This window comes from Dama dama, chromosome 22, assembly GCF_033118175.1.
Source record: "Dama dama isolate Ldn47 chromosome 22, ASM3311817v1, whole genome shotgun sequence".
Taxonomy (NCBI): domain Eukaryota; kingdom Metazoa; phylum Chordata; class Mammalia; order Artiodactyla; family Cervidae; genus Dama; species Dama dama.
The window spans coordinates 53423128-53449665 of record NC_083702.1 but is presented as its reverse complement, the minus strand read 5'-3'; the positions used below and the strand labels follow the sequence as shown (position 1 = coordinate 53449665).

General features: G+C 38.8%; 1 protein-coding gene across 1 annotated transcript in view; it reads left to right on the top strand.

Moving 5' to 3' along the window:
* The window catches only part of MYBPC1 (myosin binding protein C1), a 95028-nt gene extending 68693 nt beyond the window's left edge, over positions 1-26335 (top strand). The window contains exons 27-34 of the mRNA XM_061124169.1: positions 3969-4136; positions 7835-7923; positions 10546-10741; positions 15219-15358; positions 18123-18282; positions 19255-19391; positions 21099-21285; positions 25974-26335. Coding sequence (XP_060980152.1) covers positions 3969-4136; positions 7835-7923; positions 10546-10741; positions 15219-15358; positions 18123-18282; positions 19255-19391; positions 21099-21285; positions 25974-26074 — 1178 coding nt within the window. The 3' untranslated portion in view covers positions 26075-26335. The remainder of the gene's footprint in view (positions 1-3968; positions 4137-7834; positions 7924-10545; positions 10742-15218; positions 15359-18122; positions 18283-19254; positions 19392-21098; positions 21286-25973) is intronic.
* The last annotated feature ends 203 nt before the right edge of the window (positions 26336-26538 follow it).

The following is a 26538-nucleotide window of genomic DNA, read 5'->3' as shown; positions in this document are numbered from 1 at the left end:
AGCTACCTATTTCTAGGTAAGGAGAGGTTATATATTTGACTATTTGGTGATCAATTCCTGCCTTCTTCCAGGAAAAAAAAAGAATAGTCAAGAACAACTTTCAGTGTTTTAAAGAGTCAGTAAAGAATCTTACACCAGAGGGTGTAAGAAATAGATTTGACAGGTGGCAGTAATTTGTCTCAGGACATGAGTGTATAAAATTTTAATGGTTTAATGGCTTATATTTAGGAGGTGAAGAGAAACTGGCAAAAAAAAAAAACCTCTTGCTGATAGCAATAATAAAAAATAGAAAATGACACAAGAAAATATGGGCCAGAGTATATCTAAAACCAAAAAAAAAAAAAAGTACAGTTCACTAAAAGCCTCTTGTATTTTTTGATTTCCTACTTGTCATGATTTGGAGATGGGTGAATAAAACTGCCCTAGCTCTAAACTCAGGCTCCACTGTAGATGATGGTAGGTAAACAGTCCACCAGGGAAGCTTGTTCAAATCCTGACAAATGAGAGGCCAAGATAGCCTCTTAAGAAAATTCTTTGGACCCACAACTTTAACATGACTCTTACATGAATGAAAGAGAGACTCCAGAGCACATCTGAGAAAACAGGAGTGTGAACAGAAGGAAAACGTCTATGAAGAAGAAACTTCTTTGAAGAGCAGACTCTGCTGAAAAAGAAGCCCAAGGCCTCTGGATGGGAGCACCTGTGGAAATAACCTGAGTTGGTCGGGAGGGTAGAAGAGAAAGGGGAAATAGAGAATCTTGGTAACACTGCATTCCATTCACATGCACTCACTTACAGAGCACTGTGCTTGATTTTTCCAGGGCTTAGAAATCCACTAACCAAAACAACAATGGGGGGAATTAGAAAACAGTACCCAGAGTTATCCCAGTGTGGGAGGGGGCATTGTCACTCAGGCAACAAATAAAATCTTGAGCACTTCAGAGTATGGTTTATTCCCATTCCATTCCCCTCCACTTGTTTGGAACACCCCCCCAAGCCCTCCTCTCTGCTATTTATACCGCCCTGCTGGCAGACTTTCCCAGTCTTCTATGTGATGGGGCTGCTGAATGTGAACCTTTTGTGTATGTATGAAACAGAGCAAATTCTTTACTCTTTTCTTTCTGATAGGTTTAAAAAGTAAGAAGATACAGCAAAATGATAGATGGCTGTCATTTTGATGTTACCCACCTTAGATAAAATACAACGAAGTGTATTTTACATAATTTTGTGTGTGGTCTGTGTAGATATATATGTATACCCCTATACATATATATATGTACACAGTCATTATTATGTATATATTTTGCCACATAACGTGTTGGAATTAGCTTTCTATGGAAGTTCTTTCATAACGTGTATATCTTTCTTCTTGCAGTCTTTTCTTACTTCCTTTCTGTGGCTGCCCTATTCTCCATTCTCTTTTAATGGCTGTTGTCCTCCAGACTAATTTCTGTAGTGTTTGATGCTTTTAGATACGTCAGGTTTTATTCTGTAAGAGAACTCTTTCTTTTATAAGATCGTGTGTTGGTTTGGACTCTGTCTTTCTCTTGGTTTTTATTTTATTTTGTAATGCCTGCACCATTTTACTCTTCATTTTCTTCCTTCACCCTGGTTCTTCCTTTTCTTCCTGAAAACTTTTCCTCATGTATCAAATAACTTGCACATTCCTTTCCCAACCCCTGGACACCAATTTCTTTCTCTGTTTCCCTCAAGTCGTTCCAACGTGAAAAGATGTTTTTGTTTCTCTCTGATCTTGCGTTGTCCTGTTTCCTCTTGAAAATTTCTTCTCTCCTAGTTCTTCACTCGTTCGTGCATGTTTTCTCAGTCTCCTGCTTCACATTCTCATCCCAGTTGTCTCTTCATTATGAAATATCAACATGGTAGCTCCCAAACTGACCATTGACTTCAAGGTGTTTCTCTTTTTCAAAGTCCTGAGTAATTTGAATCATTCACATGCCCTCCTAGCCACCAGGATATTCTGGCTTGCTGCTCCTTCTCCGATACTCCTAGAAGGGTTGAAATAAGAGAAAGAAGAATCCCCATCCCGCTGCTCCCTTCCTAATAACCTAGATGGTCATCATTCCAAACCATTGGGGGAGCACCCATAACGACTCTGTGAGCCAGGAGCATCCTCCACCCGTGTGGAATGCAGGAACCCAGGACAGCTTAATTTGTTTGCTAGACCAAGAACTTGTTGTCATGACAACCAGGGGCTGCCTCCTGGGCTGCTGGGGCAGTTTTTATTTTCATGGAGAACACTTCCAGTTCCTGGTAAGACAAGGCTGCCCTTATCTCAAGTGCTCTCACTCCCAGACTCTGATGTGTGAGCCCCACAGAGGGAGGACTATGTTCCCTGAGGACCCACCGGACCCTCCCCGGCTGAGGTGGCAGGGACAAGAGCAAGGGGAGACTGTTCCACTGCAGACGGCCCCCCTATGGAGTCTAGGCCCTGTTCCGCTTTTGTCTTCAGGGTCTTGCTTTGTTCTTCTCTACTTCTTGCTCCCAGAGTTGGAGGTGTCGCAGCCTCCTTTCTCCTCCTCTTCTCTGTGGCAGATGCCTCAGGATAAAAAACCACAGTCTGGACAGAGCAGGCTGTGCCTCTCCTGAGGACTCCCCCCTCCTCTAACGTGTCTGGTCTCTTCCGTCACTGTTCTGAAGACAAATATCTTTGTATACTTTGCACACTTTACTAACAGAGAATGCTGACTACTGATACGATATTCTTCTGGTGTGAAAGTGGGTGTCTTTAATTAATTTTAATGACGGATTCTCAAAGGTACATCAGCAAAACAGTCTGATGAAAATGGGGAGGCTGCATTTGATCTACCAGGTAAAGTATGCTCTGAAAGCTCTCCAAGTTTCTTACTGTATGATAAAGTTTCTGGGAATGTTCCAAGACCAAGCATGAAGTACACCCACACACAAAAAGCCCTTAGAGATGGAGGGGGAGGCTGGGCCATGAGTTAATAATGTGGGAACCGAGCCTTCTTCTTTCTTGTTTTCCCCCCGTGGGCTTAATAATGCATATAAACTTTTAGAACTTGAAATGTTTGTAAAACCTGGATGCTGGGTTTAAATTTTCTTGATGTTATAGACAAAGCTACCAAAAGCATTTTAAAAAATCAGAACTTTTGACTGAAGTGAAAGATTATGCCAGTTCTTTATGAGATCTTGGCTCTTGAGCTGTGTTTCCTCTTTACTGTGAATAAGCTTCTTTTCTTCATAACTGGGGGCATAATCCAACTTCCCATGGGCTTCCCTGGTGACAGACGGTAAAGAATCCACCTGCAATGCAGGACACCTGGGTTTGATCTCTGGGTTGGGAGGATCCCCTGGAGAAGAGAATGGCTAACCCACTCCAGTGTTCTTGCCTGGAGAATTCTGTGGACAGAGGAGCCTGGCAGGCTACAGTCCATGGGGTGGCAAAGAGTCAGACACAACTGAGAGACTTTCACTTCACTTCACTTTACTTCCGACTTCCCATGGCTTATAGTAATAAGCCTGCCAGGATAAAATGGAGAGATCATATGACTATAAAGGTCAGGGTCTCTCATTCATAAGAATAGCATTTTCCTTTTCCCCTGAACTTTAATGTATATTGATAGATAACTATCATGGTTATATCAATTGCAAAAAATGTATACTGTAAAACCAAATTGGAATAAGCTACTACAAAATTCCTGGAACAGTCACTGTCATTCAGGATACCCTAGTATCATGCATAAGAGACTTTTTAGTAATAGCAGAATCTAATTATCATTCCTGATTTTTACCTTAGCCATTCTAGGCCATTTTTCATTTAAATATGATAAAAGCCCAGCCATGTAATCTTGAGTTCAGACCAAAGTCATATTCCCTCAAAATGGTCTAATTTAGAATAAAATACTAAGTTGCAGTCAGTTGTTTAACAAGATGGTTTCTTTCACTAACTGTTATTTTTCTTTTCTTTTTTCCTTAATGGATTTTAGCTGACGACTGGATAGTCGCAAATACGGAACTGATCGAGAAGACCAAGTTCACCATCACAGGTCTGCCGACCGATTCGAGGATATTTGTGCGTGTGAAGGCTGTGAATGCCGCCGGCGCCAGCGAGCCCAAGTATTACTCTCAGCCCATCCTTGTGAAGGAAATCATAGGTAGGTGGCAAGGCTTTCAAACTTTTGTCTCCATGTTTTTTTAACCGCTTTCTTTCTGAAACCCTCCTCTTTTGTTGTCACTCCTTTGCTATTTTATCAATATCTCCTGGGAGTTAGAAATGGACAAAATAGCCCTTTATAGGCAGTGTGGGAGGTCAGCTCCTGGTTTTAACCTAGTATTAGGACCAGATAAGTACACCAGATTGCATGAGCCAAATCTGATTGGGCTGCCTTTTTGTAATGGAGACAGACAGGGAAGAAACAGTTCAAACAATCCGTACGGCAGCAACAGTGGCTCCAATGAGTCTGTGAGGTCAAATCATTTTCATAGTAATATGAACGTGTTGTTTTCCTTTTTCAATGTTTGGCCTTTGCACTGATGGTGCAAAAGCAATGGTGTGTAAAACTGCTGGTGCCTTAGCACAGATCATATTCGTGCCACCAAATTGTCCGGTCAGTCTTTTCTTCCTTACCACCGTGCACTCCCAATTAAAATAAATGGGCCTTAGAGTGTTCTTGATGTGGCATAAAAATCATTAATAATCATTTAATATGTTATTTAAATATTTAATAATAAAAAATAATCATTTAATCATTTTTAAACCTTGGTTCTTGAGTACACTTTTTCCCTATATGTGTGACAGTGAAATGCAAAGTATATGTCAAGATTTTATGCTATGTACCCTAGTACAATTGTTGTCTCTAGGGAAAAGTATTTCTGCAACTGAGTTAAGAGCCTAAACTAGTGCCCTATTCCAGGAAACTCCATTCTTCCTTGAAAGAATGACAGAGTGACAAACTCTGGCTTATCAAACTTGGGTATTTGGTGGATGTTTTCTAGAAAATGAATGGAGTAAACCTGTAACTTCAAGGAAAACAATTTATAGTATTTGTTGTCAATTTGCCCAAGAAAAAATTTAATCTTCGAAGCAAAAATTAGAATTTTGGAAAACTGGTATCCACTATTATTGACTTGACAGCTTTCTAATACTTAAAATCTTTTCTGATAAAGTAGGTGGTGATATTAGCAAATGCAATTTTTTGATACTGAATAATGAATGCAGTGTTTCAAAATTTGAATGATCCACATAATTCAGTGAAGCTATATTTTCCAAAAGACTAATGCAAGTTTAAAAATCATGCCTGGGTAAGATACATTCAAAATGAAAGGTAGGTCAATGGACTTTAATGTAACAGAATATGAAAAGTTCATAGAAGGTTTTAGATTCCACACTGTAGCTAACCCTTAAGAAATTGCAATTCATGTTTTAGTACACAATCAAAAAGGAATACCTACAATTGTCTGAAAAATTTTATAAAATATTCTGTGTGAAGCCAAATTTTCTTCAAGTACTTCAAGCAAAACAACATATTACAATAGATTAAAAGTCAGACAATAAAGAGATTTGCCAAAACAGAAAATAATGCCATTCATATCACAAGTTTTTGTTAATGTAAATATGGTTGTTTTCATTAAAATGATATTTATGTTGTTAGTTTTCAAGTAAGTATATAAATATTTCAAAATTTATTGGTTTTAATTTCTAATATGGTTAATATGATAGATACAACCTACATAAACAAAAGCTTTGCGGGACCTTCCTTTGATTGTTTTTAAGAGTGTAATGGGATACAGAGACCAAAAAGTTTGAGCATCACTGCTCTAGGGCAAAGAATATTGGAAAGTGGCTTGAGCATCTAGATCTGGACCATGTTGAGCCACAGACTTATGGTGTGACTGCCTGAAACCTTTTGGGAGGTTAGGGGATGGATGGATGGAAAGAAGTGTGAAGAATGCACATTTTCTTAGTTGATTCTGGAGACAGACTATGAAAGCTGAGTTCTGTTTCTTTCATTTATTGACTGTGTGGTTTCAGGCAAGGGACTTGCTTTTCCTGAGCCTTAATTTCTTCATCTGCAAAATGGAGACAATAATAGGACTTACTACCTCAAGAACTTGTGAGAGCTGAATGAATCAAACCCTGTTATTTGCTTAACGAAATGCTTGCCACACAATAAACTCTTGGTGTATGCTAGCTTTTATTATGATGATGGTTTAGTGTGCTGTGGAACCTCACTGAGTCTCTGTTTCCTTAACTCTGAAGTTAGGGAGTTAGAGGATCCCTCAAGTTCTCTTCCAACTGGAACATTCAGTATCACCACTACTACCACCATCATCATCTCCTGAGTTTATTGAGCACTTGCTATTCTCAGCCAGTATGCTAAATGCTTTATCTAGATGACCTTATTTAATCCTCACAACAATCCTGTGAATTAGATCTTGTGGCGCAGGCTGAGACCAGATCTACTGTCTGATCTAGAACTCAAACCCAGATCTCTCTGACCCCGCAGTCCGTGTGTCTAAGCAGAGCGTAGGTACTCAAGGCTGACTCCAGGTTCTAATCCTGGCTGTGTCACCTTGGGCAAATGACTTAAACCCCTGTTGGCTTTAGTTTATTTATCATAAAATAAAAAGAATACCTTTGCCGTAAATGTAGCTGTGAGGGTTAAGTTGGTCCCTTCATGAGAAGCATTTACATTCCATACTGAGCCCTCAAATGACACTTCATCCCTGTGAGCCAGGAGCCTCGACTTTCTTCTGCCTTTGATGGGTTTCTATCCACATGTCCTAATATCTTTGCAGTGTTTAATGAATATCAACATTCAGTGGGTTAGGGCTGCATGTTACATACTTCACCATAGCCATAGAGGGAGAAAGCTACCATCAAGTTCTAACATAATTACATAAGCAACAAGTGCTAGGTACTAAAGCTTTTTATAATTTTTTAAATTATTAAAAAAATTTTTTTTATTGGAGTACAGTTACTTTACAATGTTGTGTTAGTTTCGGCTGGACAAAGCTATTTTATTATTATCATGTTCTGGAAAGAAAAAAAGTTCAGTCCCACCAGCTAATGTGGTGACTGTAGATCTTTTGTCAAATGTTCGTTGGAGAATATACTCACTGTTAGAAACCGAAAAATATACGTAAGGCCCTAAGAGAAACTTTAGTGTTTGCTTTCAGTTAGTTCAGTTCAGTCGCTCAGTTGTGTCCGTCTTTGTGACCCCATGGACTGCAGCACGCCAGGCCTCTCTGTCCATCACCAACTCCTGGAGTTGACCCAAACTCATGTGCATCGAGTCGGTGATGCCATCCAACCATCTCATCCTCTGTCCTCCCCTTCTCCTCCTGCCTTCAATCTTTCCCAGCATCAGGGTCTTTTCAAATGAGTCAGCTCTTTGCATCAGGTGACCAAAGTATTGGATTTTCAGCTTCAGCATCAGTCCTTCCAATGAACACCCAGGACTGATCTCCTTTAGGATGGACTGGTTGGATCTCCTTGCAGTCCAACGGACTCTCAGGAGTTTTCTCCAACACCACAGTTCAAGAGCATCAATTCTTCAGTGCTCAGTTTTCTTTATAGTCCAGCTCTCACATAATAAAAATAGGAAGTTGCAGAAAATCAAAGAGGTCAAGAGTAAATTTTGTTGCATCAAACTGTTAAAACATCTCTTCTTGAAGGTAACATTTGGAACCAAATTTACCATATATAATCAATTAGTGGCCCATCTAAGATTTTACTGCAGAGACATAAGCACAGGGAAATCCTGATGAGTATGTGCCAGGTACGCTTATATAAGGGTGCTTCCAGTGTATGGTACTAACTACAAAATTATGCTCTTCTACTCTATCTCAGAGCCTCCAAAGATTCGCATCCCAAGGCACCTGAAGCAAACCTATATCCGCAGAGTTGGAGAAGCCATCAATCTGGTTATTCCTTTCCAGGTAATAATTCAGGGTTGTTCACTTTCTCTTTACAGTGCTGGGGTGCTTAAGGAGTAAAAGGAGATACTTCAGCATTTACGTTATTCATGATTCAAGATTTCCTCAGAGGAAAAGTGGGAAGTGATGGAACAGATTGGGAGAATGACTAAACAGTCTCCTGCTTTAGACGTACAGAAATCTATAAAACTGTCATAGATTTTCCAAATGAGACCTCATCTTGTCCGAAGCTCAATGACTATAGTGGGCCAGAGAGCAAATACCAAGGAGACACCAAAACAAGAAATGCTTAAAGATCTTTCTGGTTCTATCCATCTGTAAAAATGATCTTCCTTTTAAGTGAAGTTCTTGCTGTAACACGCAGGAAAACACCATGTGCTTCCTTCCGACAGTTACCCCAAACCACACTCAAATTACCCAGGTTCCAATGAGGGATAACTGAAGTTTGAAATTTTGATGTCACTAACTGGGTATATGAATATTGTTAAATCATTGCTCCTGAAGAAGAATCTGTTCTTTATAAGTTTAACCAGGTTTTGCATACAGTAATCATTTTTGCACTCTCTCTCTCTCACGCACACACACACACACACACACACACACACACACACACACACACACACACACTTCACCATTAACTCCTTACTCATTTGATTCCTTTTATGCCTTAGACAATGCTGTTCAATAGAACTTTCAGTGATGATAGACATAGTCTGTAAATGCAATATCCAGTATGGTAGCCAGTAGCCAGATGAGGCTATTAACTTAAAAAGAGCAGCTAGGAACTAGGGTGATGGGGGAATTTTTAATTTTCTTTAATTTTCTTTAGCTTTAGGTTAAATGGTCACATTTAGCTTGTGGCTCTTATATCAGACAGCCTTAGAACTAAAATTTAGGTCTCTGCACACATTTGAACACACACATACACCCACAGCTGTTTCAAACTCAGGCTCCCATGAAAATTAACCTAAAGGGACAGCCAGTTCAGGTCATTCTCACTGCACTTGGGGCCCAGCCATAGAAGAAGTTATCTTCTAAATACACAGAACGTGAAGTCAGAACGGAAGTCAAGGAGGAAGTGAGCGTAAACAGCTTGGCAAGACTCCTCCCACAGCCTTAAGTAAAACTAGGAGTTGGCCAAGGCAGGCACCCAGGACCCTGCTCTGCACCGGGGCTGAATTAACCCTCAGTCTCCACACCATGTTGACAACTGGGCCTAATCCCAGTTCTTGATCTTGTAGGGGGAGGCAGTGTATTCAGCTTCTGTCACTGGGTTTTGGGGAGGAAAGAGCGTGAGAACAGGGACCTCGTGAGACTAGTCCCTGGAGAGGGATGGTGAGACTAGCATGTCATGTTTGTATATTTACGTGGCCGCTAGAGTTCTGAAACCTCATGTGAGCCCCACGTGAGAGGCAGGCATGGCAGATTTCCTTACCTACCTTGAGAAAGGAAGGAACTGATATTCAGAGAAGTTAAGTGATTTGCCCAAAGTCACCAGCAAGAAAATAGTAGTGCCATGAATAGTGTCTATGTCTCCAGACACTAAATTCAGTGCTTTTTTCACTTCATGCTTTATCAGAGAACTCAATCCCCACCCCCACCCCCCCCCCCCACCCCTGCAGTAGTTATTAATAAATTGCAGTTTAAGGAAATGAGACCTGGAACTATTTTCCCATCTTTAACAATATTGTTAAACTTCCTACTAGTACATCTGGGCACCCTGTCCATTTTCTCAAGGCCTGTGGGCAGGGGTTTGATATGTGTCTCTCACATTCCTTAACAGAACCTATCAACAAGCCACATTAGGATCCCTTGGGAAGGCCGTGCCTTACCAGACACTTGGTTCTTGTGGGGGTGAGCCTGAAGGCTCAGGAATCCTCCAAAGTTCCTTTGTAATGTAAACTGAAACTCACATCCTCGAATGACATTATAATTACTCAAAGTCTGCTCTTAAAGAATAGTTTCAGCTGTTATCAGAGAGAGAATTACAGACAAATCTAAAATGAGCAACACAGCACAGTGGAGTAATAATCATTAACATGGAGATGATCAATGAAACACTTATGCAGTGCACAGAAGCTTAAAGCTTCAGTCTTGGTAACCACAGTGTGAGATAGGTACTACTCTCTTTCCATTTTACAGATTAGGAAACTGAAGCAGAGAGTTTAAGTAACTTGCCCAAAGTCACACAGCTATCAAATAGTGGAGTCAGGATCCAAATACAGATTCTAGGGCCTCGGGGCCTATGTTCTGAACCATTAGGCTGGGATGTACAGGATTCTGAGCTGAAGAGACCTGGCTGGAAGACCAGGTTCTAGCACTTACCTCCAAGGCCTTGTACAAGTCATTTGATACCTTTATCCAAAAATAAATAAATGAAGATAATGATACTGTGAAATGAAGATTAAAGGAAGCTATAAATATCATGTACCTAACAGTGCCTTGCATACCCAATGCAATGGATGGGCAATAGTGAATCTTACGATACTGCTGTAACTGCCCACCACCAGACAGTTTTCCAATCTTGCCAAGGATGGGGTAAGCCATTGACCATTTTTTTAATGCTGAAAAAATCTGGAGACAATCTGATCCTCTTCCACCTCTACTTTTGTCTTCTTTTTTAAGGGAAAACCAAGACCAGAATTAATTTGGACAAAGGATGGTGCACCTATCGATAAGAATCAGATCAACATTCGCAACTCTGAGACTGATACAATCATATTTATCAGAAAAGCAGAGAGGAGCCATTCTGGGAAATATGATCTGCAGGTCAAAGTGGAAAAATTTGTGGAAACTGCGTCCATCGATATCCGGGTTATTGGTAGGTTTGGAGGAAGAAACTAGAATATTCTATGCGGTATGGAGACAAATTATCCTTGTCAATAAGGAAAGAGTCAGAATTTCTGCTAGGTTGGCTCTGCAAAAAATTCCTTTTTTTAAAATTAAGAAAAAAGATAAATTAGTGAAATTGGTTAGCTTGTTAGAGTAACTTTTCACTGATTAAAAGGACTAATCATGAGAAACTTGGGGCATATATATTAAATAAAATTAATGTTTGTACTTCCTTTGTGGAAATCCTCTGTACTGTTTACAGTCTAGGTCTCTCTTACTCCATTTCCCAACTCTTTGATGATAAAACTATTTGTTGAATTCTTGCATTAAGAAAAGATTGTAGATTTTGAATATAGTTTAACATGCTGTTTTACTTCATTTAAAATTGGCTAATAGTAAAGTTAAGGTAGATGCAGTTTCGATCCCTTGGTCGTGAAGATCCCCTGGAGGAGGACATGGCAACCCACTCCAATATTCTTTCCTGGAGAATCTCATGTACAGAGGAGCCTGATGGGCTGTAGTCCATAGGGTCACAAGGAGCCAGCCACGACTGAAGTGATTTAGCACAAAGTTAATGGAGAATGAAGGATTTTTATTAAATGTGAGAAAGGTGTACCTAAACAGAGTTAAACAATTAAAGACTGAACTGTGGTTGGTCATGTAGGGCTAGTTAGATATTTACCTGTCCAGATAAGGTTAGTTCTTACTTCTTTCCACAGTCAGGGTGATAGAGAGAGGATTTCTTATAAGTAGACTCTTCTTGCTTGAACGGTTCTATAATTTTTGCAGTGTCAAGAAATAAATCTAAGAGCAGAGTTAGGAGAATCCTTGTCTCCAATCATTTTTATTAGTACAGTTTAGCAAATATGCTAGAACAACAGGTTCTCTAACCAAAGGAGCAACTTCCTATGGCAAGCCTTCCCTTAGGTGAAAGGTCATGTCCTTTAAACTAAAGATTCTTTTCCCACTAACTATAATTGTCTTGATTTTTGTTAAGTAGAAGAGAGAATGGAGGACGCTGTGTGTGCCCTCGGGTCTGGCCTGGCTCCATTTTAATGGAAGCTCTTGTCGTTGGATCTGGAAGAGGCTTACCCTCTGAAACATGGGGAACGACTTTTTTATTTTTCCGACTTTGACATGTGGTTACTTCACCAGGTAGTTAAAAGTGCTTGGCACGTCACTCACACATTCAGAGGGTACAATAAATAGTAACAATGATTATCCTACTTACTTTTTTTAGCCCCAAATTTATGTTTCTGCCATGGCCGTAAAAATCTAGCAATGCCATTTACTCTTGGGGAGCAAGTGAAAAGTCAGCGCCAATTCTGAAGACGAAGCAGATGAGTGCAGGTGGGAGGTTGAACTTAGAGAAGCCGGCTGTCTGTGGACAAGTGGGTGAAAACAGGTCAGAGACTCTGCTTGTAGAGGCTTGCCATTGGTAATTGTGGAAAGAGAGCAGGGATTATCACTGTGGTTTCCTTCCTGGAGCCCATGAAGACTGCTTGTTAAATGTTGATTAAAAGAGAAAAACATGACCAGAAAACACTCTGATATTTACTCTTTTCAGTCTGACATTTCATATAGAAATAACCATAGGGAATATGGGAAGGATGTTCAGTTCACTGGTGGCTCAATGTTAAGAATCCCCCTGCAATGCAGGAGATACAGTTTCGACCCCTGGGTTAGGAAGATCCTCTGGAGAAGGCAATGGTAAATACTTGCTCCAGTATGCTGGCCTGGGATGTTCCATGGACAGAGGCTACAGTCCATTGAGTTACAAAAGAGTTGGACATGACTTAGCAACTGAAAAAAAACAGAAATAACTATGATTGCATTTTAATACCTGAAGAATATTTCAGGACAGAAAGGATCATGCTTGTACTGCAGAGGACAACAGATGTGAAATTTCCCTGAAAAAAATTAAGAAATTATATCTTTAAAAAGACATAGTATTATTGTCTTTCCTTGCACTTCTGTGCAAGGGTTTTTTTTTTTTTTTTTAAATGGGGCCTCAAAGAAAAAAGAAAGCTTAGTTTTCTTAACTTTGGGCCTTTCTGAGCATTACTGCCACTTACTGAAAGGTCAGAGGTTACAGAAATTCATGATGCAGTGAAGAAAGACTACTTCCTCATGAATGCATTTTACTTCCATAAAATGGAAACACTTGATAAATACCAATGACTCTTGAAGGGAGAGATGGCAGAGGAAGCATGTTTTCCTCACTCCCATTAAAGATGCCTTTTTAGTACAGCAGGAAACCCCGCTCACAGGCTGTGGGGTTTGGGCCTCTCACCAAAAGCTGGAGTCCCACAGCCCAGGTAGACTCAAAGATTTCAAGTCCAGTGTCAGCTTACCATTCCTTAGGCAGAGTAGCCTGTGATTCATCGCCAGTCATCGGCCCCCGGAGGATGTTTAATGAGGTTTGAAGTTTCATTTAAGTTTTCTTTACAAAACCTTTTTCTTTCCATGAAGATGGAAGTCAAGCATTTGCAGATAAGCTAAGCTGGACTGCATTGCACTTCTCTGGAGAAGAAGAATGCAGAAGAATTGTGGGTGGAAATATGGGTAGGAAGTTCAGTTCAGTTGCTCAGTCGTGTCCGACTCTTTGTGACCCCATGGACTGCAGCACGCCAGGCTTCCCTATCCATCACCAGCTCCTGGAGCTTGCTCAAACTCACGTCCATCAAGTCAGTGATGCCATCCAGCCATCTCATCCTCTGTCATCCCCTTCTCCTCCTGCCTTCCATCTTTCCCAGCATCAGAGTCTTTTCCAATGAATAAGTTCTTTATATCAGGTGGCCAGAGTATTGGAGTTTCAGCTTCAGCATCAGTCCTTTCAATGAAGATTCAGGACTGATTTCCTTTTGGGTTGACTGGTTTGATCTCCTTGCTGTCCAAGGGACTCTCAAGAGTCTTCTCCAACACCACAGTTCAAAAGCATCCATTCTTTGGCAGTCAGCTTTCTTTATAGTCCAACTCTCACATCCATACGTGACTGCTGGAAAAAACATAGCTTTGACTAGATGGACCTTTGTTGGCAAAGTCATGTCTCTGCTTTTTAATATGCTGTCTAGGTTGGTCATAGCTTTTCTTCCAAGGAACAAGTGTCTTTTAATTTCATGACTGCAGTCACCATCTGCAGTGATTTTGGAGCCCAGAAAAATAAAGTCTGTCACTGTTTCCATTGTTTCCACATCTATTTGCCATGAAGTGATGGGACCAGATGCCATGATCTCAGTTTTCTGAATGTTGCGTTTTAAGCCAACTTTTTCACTCTCCTCTTTCACTTTCATCAAGAGGCTTTTTAGTTCTTCTTTGCTTTCTGCCGTAAGTGTGGTGTCATCTGAATATCTGGGGTTATTGCTGTTTCTCCCGGCAATCTTGATTCCTGCTTGTGCTTCATCCAGCCCGGAATTTCGCATGATGTAATCTGCATGTAAGTTAAATAAGCAGGGTGACAATATACAGCCTTGATGTACTCCTTTCCCAATTTGGAACCAGTCTGTTGTTCCATGTCCAGTTCTAACTGTTGCTTCTTGACCTGCATACAGATTTCTCAGGAGGCAGATCAGGTGAACTGGTATTCCCGTCTCTTGAAGAATTTCCCACAGTTTGTTGTGATCTACACAGTCAAAGGCTTTGGCATAGTCAATAAAGCAGAAATAGATGTTTTTCTGGAACTCTCTTGCTTTTTCAATGATCCAACAGATGTTGGCAATTTGATCTCTGGTTCCTCTGCCTTTCTAAATCCAGCTTGAACATCTGGAAGTTCACGGTTCACGTACTGTTGAAGCCTGGCTTGGAGAATTTTGAGCATTACTTTGCTAGCGTATGAGATGAGTGCAATTGTGTGGTAGTTTGAGCATTCTTTGGCATTGCCCTTCTTTGGGATTGGAATGAAAATTGACCTTTTCCAGTCCTGTGGCCACTGCTGAGTTTTCCAAATTTGCTGGCATATTGAGTATAGCACTTTCACAGCATCATCTCTTAGGATTTGAAATAGCTCAGCTGGAATTCCATCACCTCCACTAGCTTTGTTCATAGTGATGCTTTCTAAGGTCCACTTGACTTCACATTCCAGGATGTCTGGCTATAGGTGAGTGATCACACCATCATGGTTATCTGGGTCATCAAGATCTTTTTTGTATAGTTCTTCTGTGTATTCTTGCCACCTCTTCTTAATATCTTCTGCTTCTGTTAGGTCCCTACCATTTCTGTCCTTTATTGAGCCCATCTTTGTATGAAATGCTCCATTGGTATCTCTAATTTTCTCAAAGAGATCTCTAGTCTTTCCCATTCTATTGTTTTCTTCTATTTCTCTGCACTGATCACTGAGGAAGGCTTTCTTATCTGTCCTTGCTATTCTTTGGGATGGGAAGGAAAGAACATTTTAAATACCCTCCTACAACAAGGTCTAGATTAGGGGGAAAGTGACCTCACAGTGACACCGTGAATTTATCCTACAGACCGTCCAGGTCCACCCCAACTTGTGAAGATCGAGGATGTCTGGGGAGAGAACGTTGCTCTATCATGGACCCCACCACGGGATAATGGAAACACTGCCATTACAGGGTACACGATCCAGAAGGCTGATAAGAAGAGCATGGTAAGCTCTGGCTTTCTCTGATTCAGCAGCAGCAAAGTCATAGTTCAGCAGAAGTTAGGGGGAGGCATGAAGTCCTCTTTGGTGAGGACTCATGAAGGTCATGGAGAAGTGACATGATACAGTGGAAAGGCCTTAGGAGCCATGGAGAGTTGGACTTGAGTTTCCACCTAAGACCACATATACATGGACAGTCACTTGGCCTCTTTGATTTCCACTTCCCTCAAATGTAACATGAGGACAGTGAAGTTTACCTTGCTTGTTTATCAAGAGGCTAAGACAATAGAATGCTCAATAGAATTCACTAAAGTTGTTCATTCAGCAAATATTTACTCACTCTGAATTCTGGCTCAAATTTGCACCCATGCAACTTCTTACTCTTTGTAAAATAATTGTTGGATACCATAGACTGATGTCTCAAAAAAAAAAAAAAAAGATACCAGTTAGAAAAGAAAGATTCTAAAAGGAACAGCATATGCAAAGGTCCTGATGAAGAAAAGAGCTTAGAGTATTCAAGAAGCAAATCAACTGGAATATGAATTATTATTACCTATGCTTTATAAATGAGGATATTAAGGCACAAAAGGTTAAATGAATTGCTGGAAATCACTAGATTTTAAATGTTAAAACCTAGGTCTTAACATTTGATCCACTACACCCACTATTACCCTGCCTGTAAGTCAATAAATGAATAAATGAATGTCTTAGATAGAATGTCATGGAGCCACTATCCATTCTCATAGGAAGAGTAGAACATCATACTGAATGAATTTGACAGGAAGTCTTTAGGCATTTATACTAGTAGATCTCAGTAAGAGCTTAGGTTATAAGGTTACACTGGATTAACAGAAGGGGAGAGGGATGAAAAGAGCAGCCTAAGTAACAGGAACGGATTTCAAGTCTTTCCTTTTCATAAATTATTTCTAGCCTGTCTTTCCCCATACTCCTGGGTGGGTGCTACATGACAAAATAAGACTTGGCATTTAAAGAAACATCTTTCAGCCAAACCCAGACAGCTTGAGAGCTAGGTCAGTGGGTGACTTTGCAAGGAAAGTATTGAATATGTTGGGTTTCCTTAGCAAAAAGGGCTCGTCCCTGGACCTTTGTTTGGATACTGGTAGTGAATCCAGGGGTACCGCATTTCCCCAGGTGCCCCACCCCTACCACACTGCCCAGCATTTGTCTTCTTAGATATCTAGTCAAGTCCAGGTGAGCCAGGATTTTGCTGCTGCTTCACGTGCCTTAGCTCTGCCTGCTGACAGGGGAGGAACCCCAACACCGCACCATTGTGTTTCTGGCACATTTCAGCAGACCTACAGACCTGAAAACGCTCACTGTGCCCAGCGCACTTCCCAGAAGCTCACCACACCACTGTCTCACTGTGTCTACAGATGCCGTTTTCCACTTAAGTTCCTATAGTCCTCTATACCTTCCATAAACATTGTTTTCATGATGTATGCCAGCACACTCATGTATTTATTCATTTCCTATTTGTTAAGCGCTCTTCTAGCTGCTGGGTCAAAAACAAATAGACAGCTCTTGGAGCACTCATAGTATAAGCAAGAGGAAAGGCATAAACCAAATGTTAAAAAAAATATATAATAAATATTGGAATAAAGGTGTGCATAAAGTGCTTTGGAAGTTAAGGAGGACATAACTTCAATTGCCGGGTGTCTTTAAAATAGAGATCAGAGGCCCTAAACCTTGCAAGAAAAATCCTTTTCCTTTAAGAGTTTTTTGGTCGGGAAATGTATTTTCTCAATTAGTGGTACTAAATATATGTAGTACAATTTGGTTTTCTACTAGTGGCAAGATAAACTTTGAAGCTACTTTATTTCTTGACATGGTGAAGGAAAAATTTTAAAAAAAGAATAACATAACTTTAACTCACTCAATCATTCAAGTATTCAGTTTTGTGCATGCTACCCACTCTATACCAGGTGCTGTGATAAGGCACTGGAGATGCAAGGGGTGAGAAGAAAAGTACATTTTTACCATCACTATATATCCATTGCAATGGGGAAGGTAGTGAAAAAGCAAGTAAAATAGTAAGTACATGATATATTTAAGGTAACAAGTGCTGTGAAGAAAACTAAGCCAGGTCAAGGTGAAAAACTATGACCAAAGTGGAGTGGTGGGAGGGTAAACAGTTAGGGAGGAGGTAATAATTAATAACTGAACAAAGAATTGAAAGAACCTATGATAATGATATTAGACAAATTGATTGGGTGATGTTAACTTTTCTCTCGTGATTTAGCATCAGTATGACTCTGGTGCTTGGGAAGGGAGCTTTATCATGGAACATATACCAGCATTAATGTCCCAGGAAGGGAGGCATTTATCTGGATTTTCAAAAAAGACACTCTTTACCTCCAGGCAATACATGCTTTTCTTTAAATGTTTAAAGCAGATGTACAAGGTGTGTTTAATAGGCCACAAAACAGGCTGTTCTAGTTAGTATAAACTTTAAGTTAAACCACATATAAGCCAGAATGACATCCCCACAACTCATTAGGTGAAAATTTCTTGCATCATCATCTCAGGTAAATGAATCTAATGTGTAAATGAATATTAAATTACATAATCAGGTATAAATCAATTATAAAGTATTAAACTAAATATATATTTCTGTTACCCTCAATAGAAAAATTAGTGCTTTTTTTTCCTTTTAGTTAATGAAACATCCCTGTTATTTATTCTAATTAACAGCTGAAATAGCTGTGTATTTTGAAGTGATTTTCCTTGAATTATCTTTGTTTGTTTTTAGGAGTGGTTCACTGTTATTGAGCATTATCACCGAACCAATGCCACCATTACTGAACTGGTCATTGGAAACGAGTATTACTTCCGGGTCTTTGCTGAAAACATGTGTGGCCTCAGTGAAGATGCAACAATGACAAAAGAGAGTGCCGTGATTGCCAAGGATGGTGAGTTGGGAGTGGGCTGGACATCTGATGAGACAGAGAAGACAGAAAGAAAAAGAGATGTGGCAAAATGAATAAGAAATCATAAACATGCATTCAAAACTGTGGTAAGAATGTCCAACTAAAATTTTAATCTTACAAGTAAAATATCTTAAGGAAAACTGTATTATGATTATATTTTTTAACATACATAATTTCATTCATTCCAACATCTGGACAGTGAGTCTCTCAATGACTAACATCACAGGGATAGGAAAAAGTCGCCATTTACTTCTAGAGCTTGGGTTATTCTATTCCTGGACACCTTCGAGGATGCTACTTATGAGAGCCATTTTGTAATGAAAGAAGTTGGATTCCACCCCTGTCATTTCGTTTCCTCATAAATCAAGTCCTTCCAGCCCTTCCTCATTACATTCAGGTTAAAACACATTGTTGAGCAAGACACCCAGACACTGTATTCTTCCCAATATTTATTTTGGTTCCAGATGGCTCTCTGGCTTTCTGGCCCATGTGATGTTGGTTGTAATTGGTACCTTTCCAGATGAATGCCCTGTGGCCTTTGTTCACGTTTTTACGTGTTTTTCTAAGCTCAGAGGGGCTTCCCAGGTTGCACAGTGGTAAAAGAATCCGATCGCCAATGCGCGAGATGCAGGAGACCCAGGTTTGATCCCTGGTGGGGAAGATCCCCTGGAGAAGAAAGTGGCAACCCACACCTGTATTCTTTTTGTTTTATTATTATTAAAACATCTAATTAGCAAAAAATATTACAATAGCAAAGAAAAACCCACTCCAGCATTCTTGCCTGGAAAATTTCATGGACAGGGGAGCCTGGTGGGCTACAGTTCTTGGGATCGCAGAGAGTCAGACATAATTGAGTGACTGAGATTGTGAGCATACACTAAACTGAAGGAAGTTTTTATCATAGTCAAATATGCCAAGAATAATATTTTTATTTTTAACTTGCTTATTTGTAAGGCAAAATCTACAAAAATCCAGTGTATGAAGACTTCGATTTCTCAGAGGCACCTATGTTTACTCAGCCATTGGTCAACACCTATGCTGTAGCTGGTTACAATGCTACCCTGAACTGCAGTGTGAGAGGAAATCCTAAGGTACCACTTTTTTCTTTAATCGCATTAATTAAATTTAAGAATTAACTCCAAACTCCATCTTTTACATTTGCTATGTTATAATTGTAAGTATTGGGTTTGTCAAAAAGTTTATTCAGGTTTTTCCATGACATCTTATGGCAAAACCCAAACGAACATTTTGGCCAACCCTACAATAATATTAACTGACTTTCCAACTGCTCAATGTGTGTGTGTGTGTGTGTGTGTGTGTTTTCTGGGATAGAGAGATGGGACATGTAGGGTAATGATGTTGGTGGGCAGTAAAGGACACTATTTAAATGTATAAAAATGTTCCTTTACTAACTAAGGAATATTTTCTAAGGGAAAAGCAAATCACTTATTTTTAAAAGAACTGAAAGGTAAGGAGATGGAAGTAATATTGTGTCATCTGAAAAATTAGGTGGTGATACTGATTTATCAAGTTTCCTGTAATAGTGTAAAGCAAATGATGATACTGTAATGCCAGGCAGAATACAAAATGTACAGTGATAAAGGTACAGAGCACCAGCAAGGAGAAATGGCATCTGACTGAACAGGTTACCTGTTGTTGGCATTTGAAAAGAACAACACATTAATGAATGTTGCCTACAGAGCTGTCTATCCTTGGGTGGCGCTGACAGAAAGTGCCCTAGAGTTTGGAAACATTGCAAACGGTGATGTTTTTCCAGCATATACCAAGAGCAGAAATAGAGAAGTCAAAGGGAGAAGCCAGACTGAGGATGCAAAGAAGATGCTAAATCTATATTTAATTGGAGGTGATGTTGGTACATGCAAGTGGGAGTGGCCAGGAGGAGAGAACATCATCACCGGAGCTTGGGAGAAAGGCGAGGGTGGTGACTCTTGGTTTGGGTGCCCCAAGCATGGATTGCTGCATCCCACCCCTTGGAGCTGAAACTCTAGAAAGGAATATCAGAAGAAAGAGAGAAGTGAAGTGAAGTGTCAAGGACCAAGATGTGAGCCTCAGGGAATATGCCCATTTCAAAGGTGGAAGGAGGAAAAGGACGGTGAGGACACTGGGAAGCGCTATCTTTTGGGTCTGAGCAAGACAAAATCATTTAAGAGATACAGGCAAGAGTGTGTGTTTACAGGAAGGAAGAGAAGACAGTGTGAGAATGGAAAGGAGAGTTAGTGTTGGTGTAGCAGAATGGAGTGGCCTTCCCAGGTGAATGGATAATTATTGATCTGGGATTATCTGATTGGAGCAGGTCCATCCATTGCCACCAGATGATGAAAACAGATGTCAGAAGAGAGATTAAATAGTGAGGAGGGTTAAACAGCCTGTAAAAAATTAGAAAAGTATGTCGGGGAAAATGTAAAGAAAATTGACCGGTGATGACACTTTACAGGGATTCTTTGAAAAACATTGAGCGATATACATGCTCCTGGATGAGTCAATCTCATAGACATGTAGATGGAATTTAAATGTAATTGAATCTGTTTGGGAAGATCGCCCCAGGGCTGTCCTCTAGACAAATCTGGCTGTTTCTTAGAAACTGCTCATTTGCTTCCTGGCCAAGCATTAAGTAGAATTTAATTTGAAGAGAATCAGTGCCTAAATTGATGTGGATTCTTCTTAGATGTAGTGTTTTCTTTCTAAGCCACATTTTAACATTCTGTCACTGGCTTGGGTGGTCTATTACCCCAGGCCTAGTACAGATATGTTTTGACCTAATTTGCTTCCATCTTCAGCCCAAAATTACCTGGATGAAGAACAAAGTTGCTATTATAGATGATCCAAGATACAGGATGTTCAGCAACCAAGGGGTCTGTACTCTGGAGATTCGCAAGCCCAGCCCCTATGACGGGGGCACTTACTGCTGCAGAGCAGTCAATGACCTTGGGACAGTGGAGATCGAATGCAAACTGGAGGTGAAAGGTAGGACATCCCAGATCTTGTGTAGACCTAAATGAAAGAAAATCATTTAATTGCTAATGCAAATTGCATGCTAGCATTTTGGGGCTAGGCTAGGAAGAGGGGGGATAAGATCTGGGTAGAGGACATTTTTACATTCTGCATTCACCTTATTTGTGATGGCTACTTGATTTTCTAAGTAGACTTATTTTCATCTCTTGCAACTCTTGTTATCTAAAGGACTATTAATTTCAGTGAATTGTGTTATGTGCACAGCATGGTAACAACGACTCAAATCAAGGGGTATTACTTTTGTGATGTAGTCCATCTTAGATAAATGTAAAAACTCACTGATAAAATCACAATTAAGGAATTTACACTATTTTTTTTAACTATATCTTTGTGAAACCTTCTATATTGTAAATTTGCTAATTTAGTATTTAATATTACAAATGTGCATGCTCTGTCGCTTCAGTCGTGTCCGACTCTTTAAGATCCCATGGACTGTAGCCCACCAGGTTCCTCTGTCCATGGGATTCTCTAGGCAAGAATACTGGAGTGGGTTGCCATTTCCTTCTCCAGAAGTAGAATTCAGCATACACATAACCCACTTCTTTTAAAATCTCACTAGAGAATTTCCATTTGGAGGTATACATTTCATTTATACTAGTTTTCAGAAGTGTTGCAACTAATGTAAACCAAGGAAGGACATAAAAATTGATGTCGTAGAAAAGTCTCAGTGGAATTGTCATCTTAATCAATTTTCATATTAATTGAGGAGAAGTTTTATGCTGAAATTTTTTCTTGACAATCAGTACCTATTTGGGGACACCATGAAGACTCCTACACCTGTCAGAGTCACTGTTAGAAGTTAATGGGTGACATGATGCTTATTCTTTTCTTTCGTTCTTGTATTATATTGCCGCTTTATAACAACCAAAGTCTTTACTTTTCCTCCATCTTTATAATGGAAAAATTATAATCTAAAAGTCAGATATGACTTTATAAGCATCTATTTTAGAAAAAATGATAGTAAATTGTTTAAGGTATTTATGTAAATAATAGCAACAACAATGAAAGAGTTTTTTAATTCCTAAATCTAGTGTAAATATAGTGGAAAAACTTCTTGAAACATTTTTTCCTTCTCTAACTTTAAAAAAATCAGTGTTCTTTCTGTTATGATTTTTGTCCATCCTCAGGTAATATAGGAGAGTAGATGCACAACTGATAGAAATTAAAAATATTTTTTTTCCTCTCAAATGTAAAGCATATAATATTCTTAGAAAATTTTAACCCTTTCTATTGAGATAGTGGATACAAATTTAAATGTTGTTCTTTTAGCTATTTATTAGCTTTAAATGCAAATGAAGGTCACAATGCAAACACATCTGATTTCTAAACTCCTAATTAGATCCAAGGTATTGTTGCTACTTACATTCCAACACCCAAAAAGTAAGAACTCAAAAATCAAAAACCCAAAACTATATTTGCATGCTCTGAAAATAGCTGAATGTTGCTAATGATATAAAATGGTGGTTTCATAAATGGTTCAACATTTGGGGTCCTCCATAAGTGAATAATTTTATGCATCTATAAATGCTATATTTTATGGTAATTGTATAATAAATTGTAACATAAATAATGTAATCTAGTATACAAATTCATAATAAGCTATCAACTGTGATATATTGGTAAAAGCTTTTGGTCCTAAAAGTAAAGCCAAGATTGTTTGTCATCAGATTTGTTATCTGATAATACGTGACTTGAATCAAATTAAGCTGTGAAAAAAAAAAAAGGTAAGAATGTCAACTGAGAATAAATAAATACTGGTGCAAATATTCTAATTCTGCAGTGATATATCAAGGAGTAAATTCCCCTGGACAACCAGTCTTCCTGGAGGGGCAGCAACAGGTTTTACAAGTTCATATCCCACTGGATATTTCTTCCTTCTGTTCCATTCCTCTTACATGAAATCGCACTTTGCATGTAAAGCTTGTCTTTCTCTTTTGCTTTTAATTATATTTCTTAGCAGCTCATGGCATACAGTGGTTATGCCATGAACAAGGAAGGCCAAATTATTCAAGGATATTAGGTAATCTAGGAATATGTTTTGTCAGAAAACCAAGTACCATACCACAGGTTCCCAGAAATAAAGCCCAAAAGCCACATTAGATGATGTCCTCATTTTAGATATAAGAGTACCAGAATTCAGGAACCAATGACGTTTCTTTAATACTTTCATTTTCAAGTGCAGAGAGGTATGTTCTTCCTTTAAGATAGCATCCACTGTAGGTTTGTTAGATTCATGTTGAAGCTCAGAAAATTGAACATTTTTCTGTTACTCGGCTGTAGAAAAAGTGTTCTGTGTATTTGTGATGGGGAGAGGACACAAATAAAAAATGTTTGGAATATTAGGATCCAATATTTACAAACTTCCATATTTAAGATTGTCCAATGAAAACTTGTAGATACTAGTAGAGTATCTGTAATCCATCTATCTGTTGAACATTTTGTATATTTTCATGGGGCCAAGATTATTTCATATATTCATGAACTTAGAAAAGAAAATTCTAGACCCCGTTACTTAATATATTAAGTGGTAAATGGTTTCTGCTGTTTATATATAGATTGAGCCCCATTTGGAAGAGTGAATTAAGGAGTTCTTCAGTGCTAGATGAGCAACCTGATGTAAACTCTAATGACGTAGACCCAGGCCTGAGTTTACAATGTTAGCTTTCTGAATTCCTAGAGATGTCAGCTTTCAGAAGAGGAAAGAATTAGGATTCTTTCTTTAAAGTTTGGTAGATTGCACATATAGTCACTTTCTAGCCCGTTTTTTTTTTTTTTTTTTTTTTTTTTAAGCCTTCTGTTTATTTAGAGCAGTCATATTGGGTTGGCCAACAAGTTTGCTCAGATTTTTCCCTAAGCTGTTATGGAAAAACCCAATGAACTTTTTGGCCAAACCAATATATAGTCAGTTCAGAATACAGTGTTATAGTTTAATTTTTAAATCCACTTGATAATTTTGCCTTTTAGAATTTCAACATATATATATGTACACTAATGCTTTGTCTATTGTCCCTGTTTTTCTTTTGTTGAAAAACACAATATATATATGTTGTAGGGTTTTGTTTTTTTTTTTTTTTTAGCTAATGGTTTGGAAGCTGTTCCTATAATTATTCACATTACAGTCAAACTGGCTTTGCCACCTGTTCAGGCAAAGTGGTCGTGCCTATTAATAAATGTTTTACCTATTAATGATCCTTTTGAAGTGACTGGATCCCTGCCCTTCATTCCATGCGCTTCTATTTTCCTATACTTTTCACCTGACTAAGGATTAATGAAATCACCTCATCATAATCGTGACCATAATTTCCTCCAACAAGTACTCAACTTTGGTTTTAGCACTTTATTAATGCTTACAACATCTCTCTCTCTTTCTCTCTCTTTTCCTTAGTTGTAGCACAGTAAGGATTTTTGAATGTATATTATCATCTAAGGTAAGCTTTCATATGGTTTTGGCATATGAAGCTTATGACTGTCATAAGCCATACAAAGCCTGTGGAGTATGGCATGATTTTCATTATGTAATCCAATGAAAATAGACTCTTTAAAATCTCTAACATTGTAGTTGTAATGTGTATTTCAGTTATCTTGACATTAACGGCTAGTACTTATTCATCACAACAATCTTCTGTTGACATGAAGCAAGTTGTTGAATGCAGTAGAGCATGAATTAAAGCATTTAATGTAGATGAAAATGAGTGATACCCAAGCATTCTGAACGCTTTGCATCAAGGAATGGACATGTACATAAGTGGCATCATTTCTACCAATATGTGACTTGATTTTTTTTTTAAAAAAAGGAGAATGATTTTCCCAAATTTGCATTAAAGGAGTTTTAAGAATGTTCAAATGGCATGCTGTTTTTGTCTGGACTTGAATTTATTAGCAAGTAGTAAAACACTTTTCTAAAGGACCATGAATTTTTGTGGTTTCATGGGGGTCTCTCATGAAAGGTACTTTTAGTTTTAAAATGCAATTCAGAACCATGGAGGGTAAGTATGAAATATTAAGAGATGTTTCTCTCACCTTCAGAGGTACTGGACAGACTTTACTCTTTTACTAATTTTTTAATTTTTATTTTATTATTTTACAGATTTTACTCTTGGACAGATTTTACTATATTTCCAATTTTTGCACTTTTGACAGTGTGTAAATAGCCAAAGTTAAAAGAGTAGTCCCTTTTTTCTTCTCCCACGTGCTTGAATGGGAACTCTTTGTGCTTAATTAAAAAGAACATTAACAAACTGGAAAAGGTTCTTCCTACTGACTCATAACACGATTTGCGTTTATTCTGCCATTCAGGCAGAACACTGAAATCATTCTATAGAGGAATCTCAAAACCTTGCAAAGGGCAATAAATATTCTCCAACTAGTTGGGAATTTAAAACAAGAACAAATAATAGTAGGGAACAAAAAACTGCTATGCGTCTGCAGGGAACTTGCTTTTCCTTCTCAATGCGGAGTGTTTTAGATTCTAAATGTACTAAACCCAAGAGAAGATTTCCAAGTAGGGACTGAATGAATCTTTGTAACTAACTGAAGCATAATTAGTCACATTTGCAGGCAGCTAGTGAAGAGGTCTTGTTTCAGGGATTTTTCACGTGTAGACAGTTTTGACTTTGCTTTTTCCTTCTTATCCTTTCTAGGTGGCCTTTCCTTCTGCAGGCTCCTCTTGCAAGGTGTGCCTCCTAACATAATTGATTCATATTTGCGAGACTTGCACTCAAGCAGCCCTGAGGAATACTAAGGGCCTGGGCACTGCCTCTCTGCACGCCACTGCTTTGAAATCGGGTTGCAATGAGAAAGCATTTCTGTTTTTCCACCAGGCTCCCAAGTGTGGTCGTTTTTTTTCCTCCTGATGCTGAAGAAAAAAAAATGTTTGCACGGATTGCTTAATTAAAAATTGCAAACAAAATCTCATTTGAAGTTAGCATTTTGGTCATTGTTGTCTTTGCTTGATCACTGTACTTTCCAAAAAACGAAAGCTATAGAATAAGCAGAAACAGTTATTTTAGCTTAACATAATAGACTCTGAAAGCTTTTTTTTCCCTTAGAGTAAAAACAAATATATATATATATATATATATATATATATATATACAATAAACAGCAATGTAATCTTAAAACCCATCTTTCTCTGGATCTAAGAAATTTTTCTAAGCAAAGAAGAATTGTTTATTTCCCACAACCCTACTTAACTCCAGTGGATCT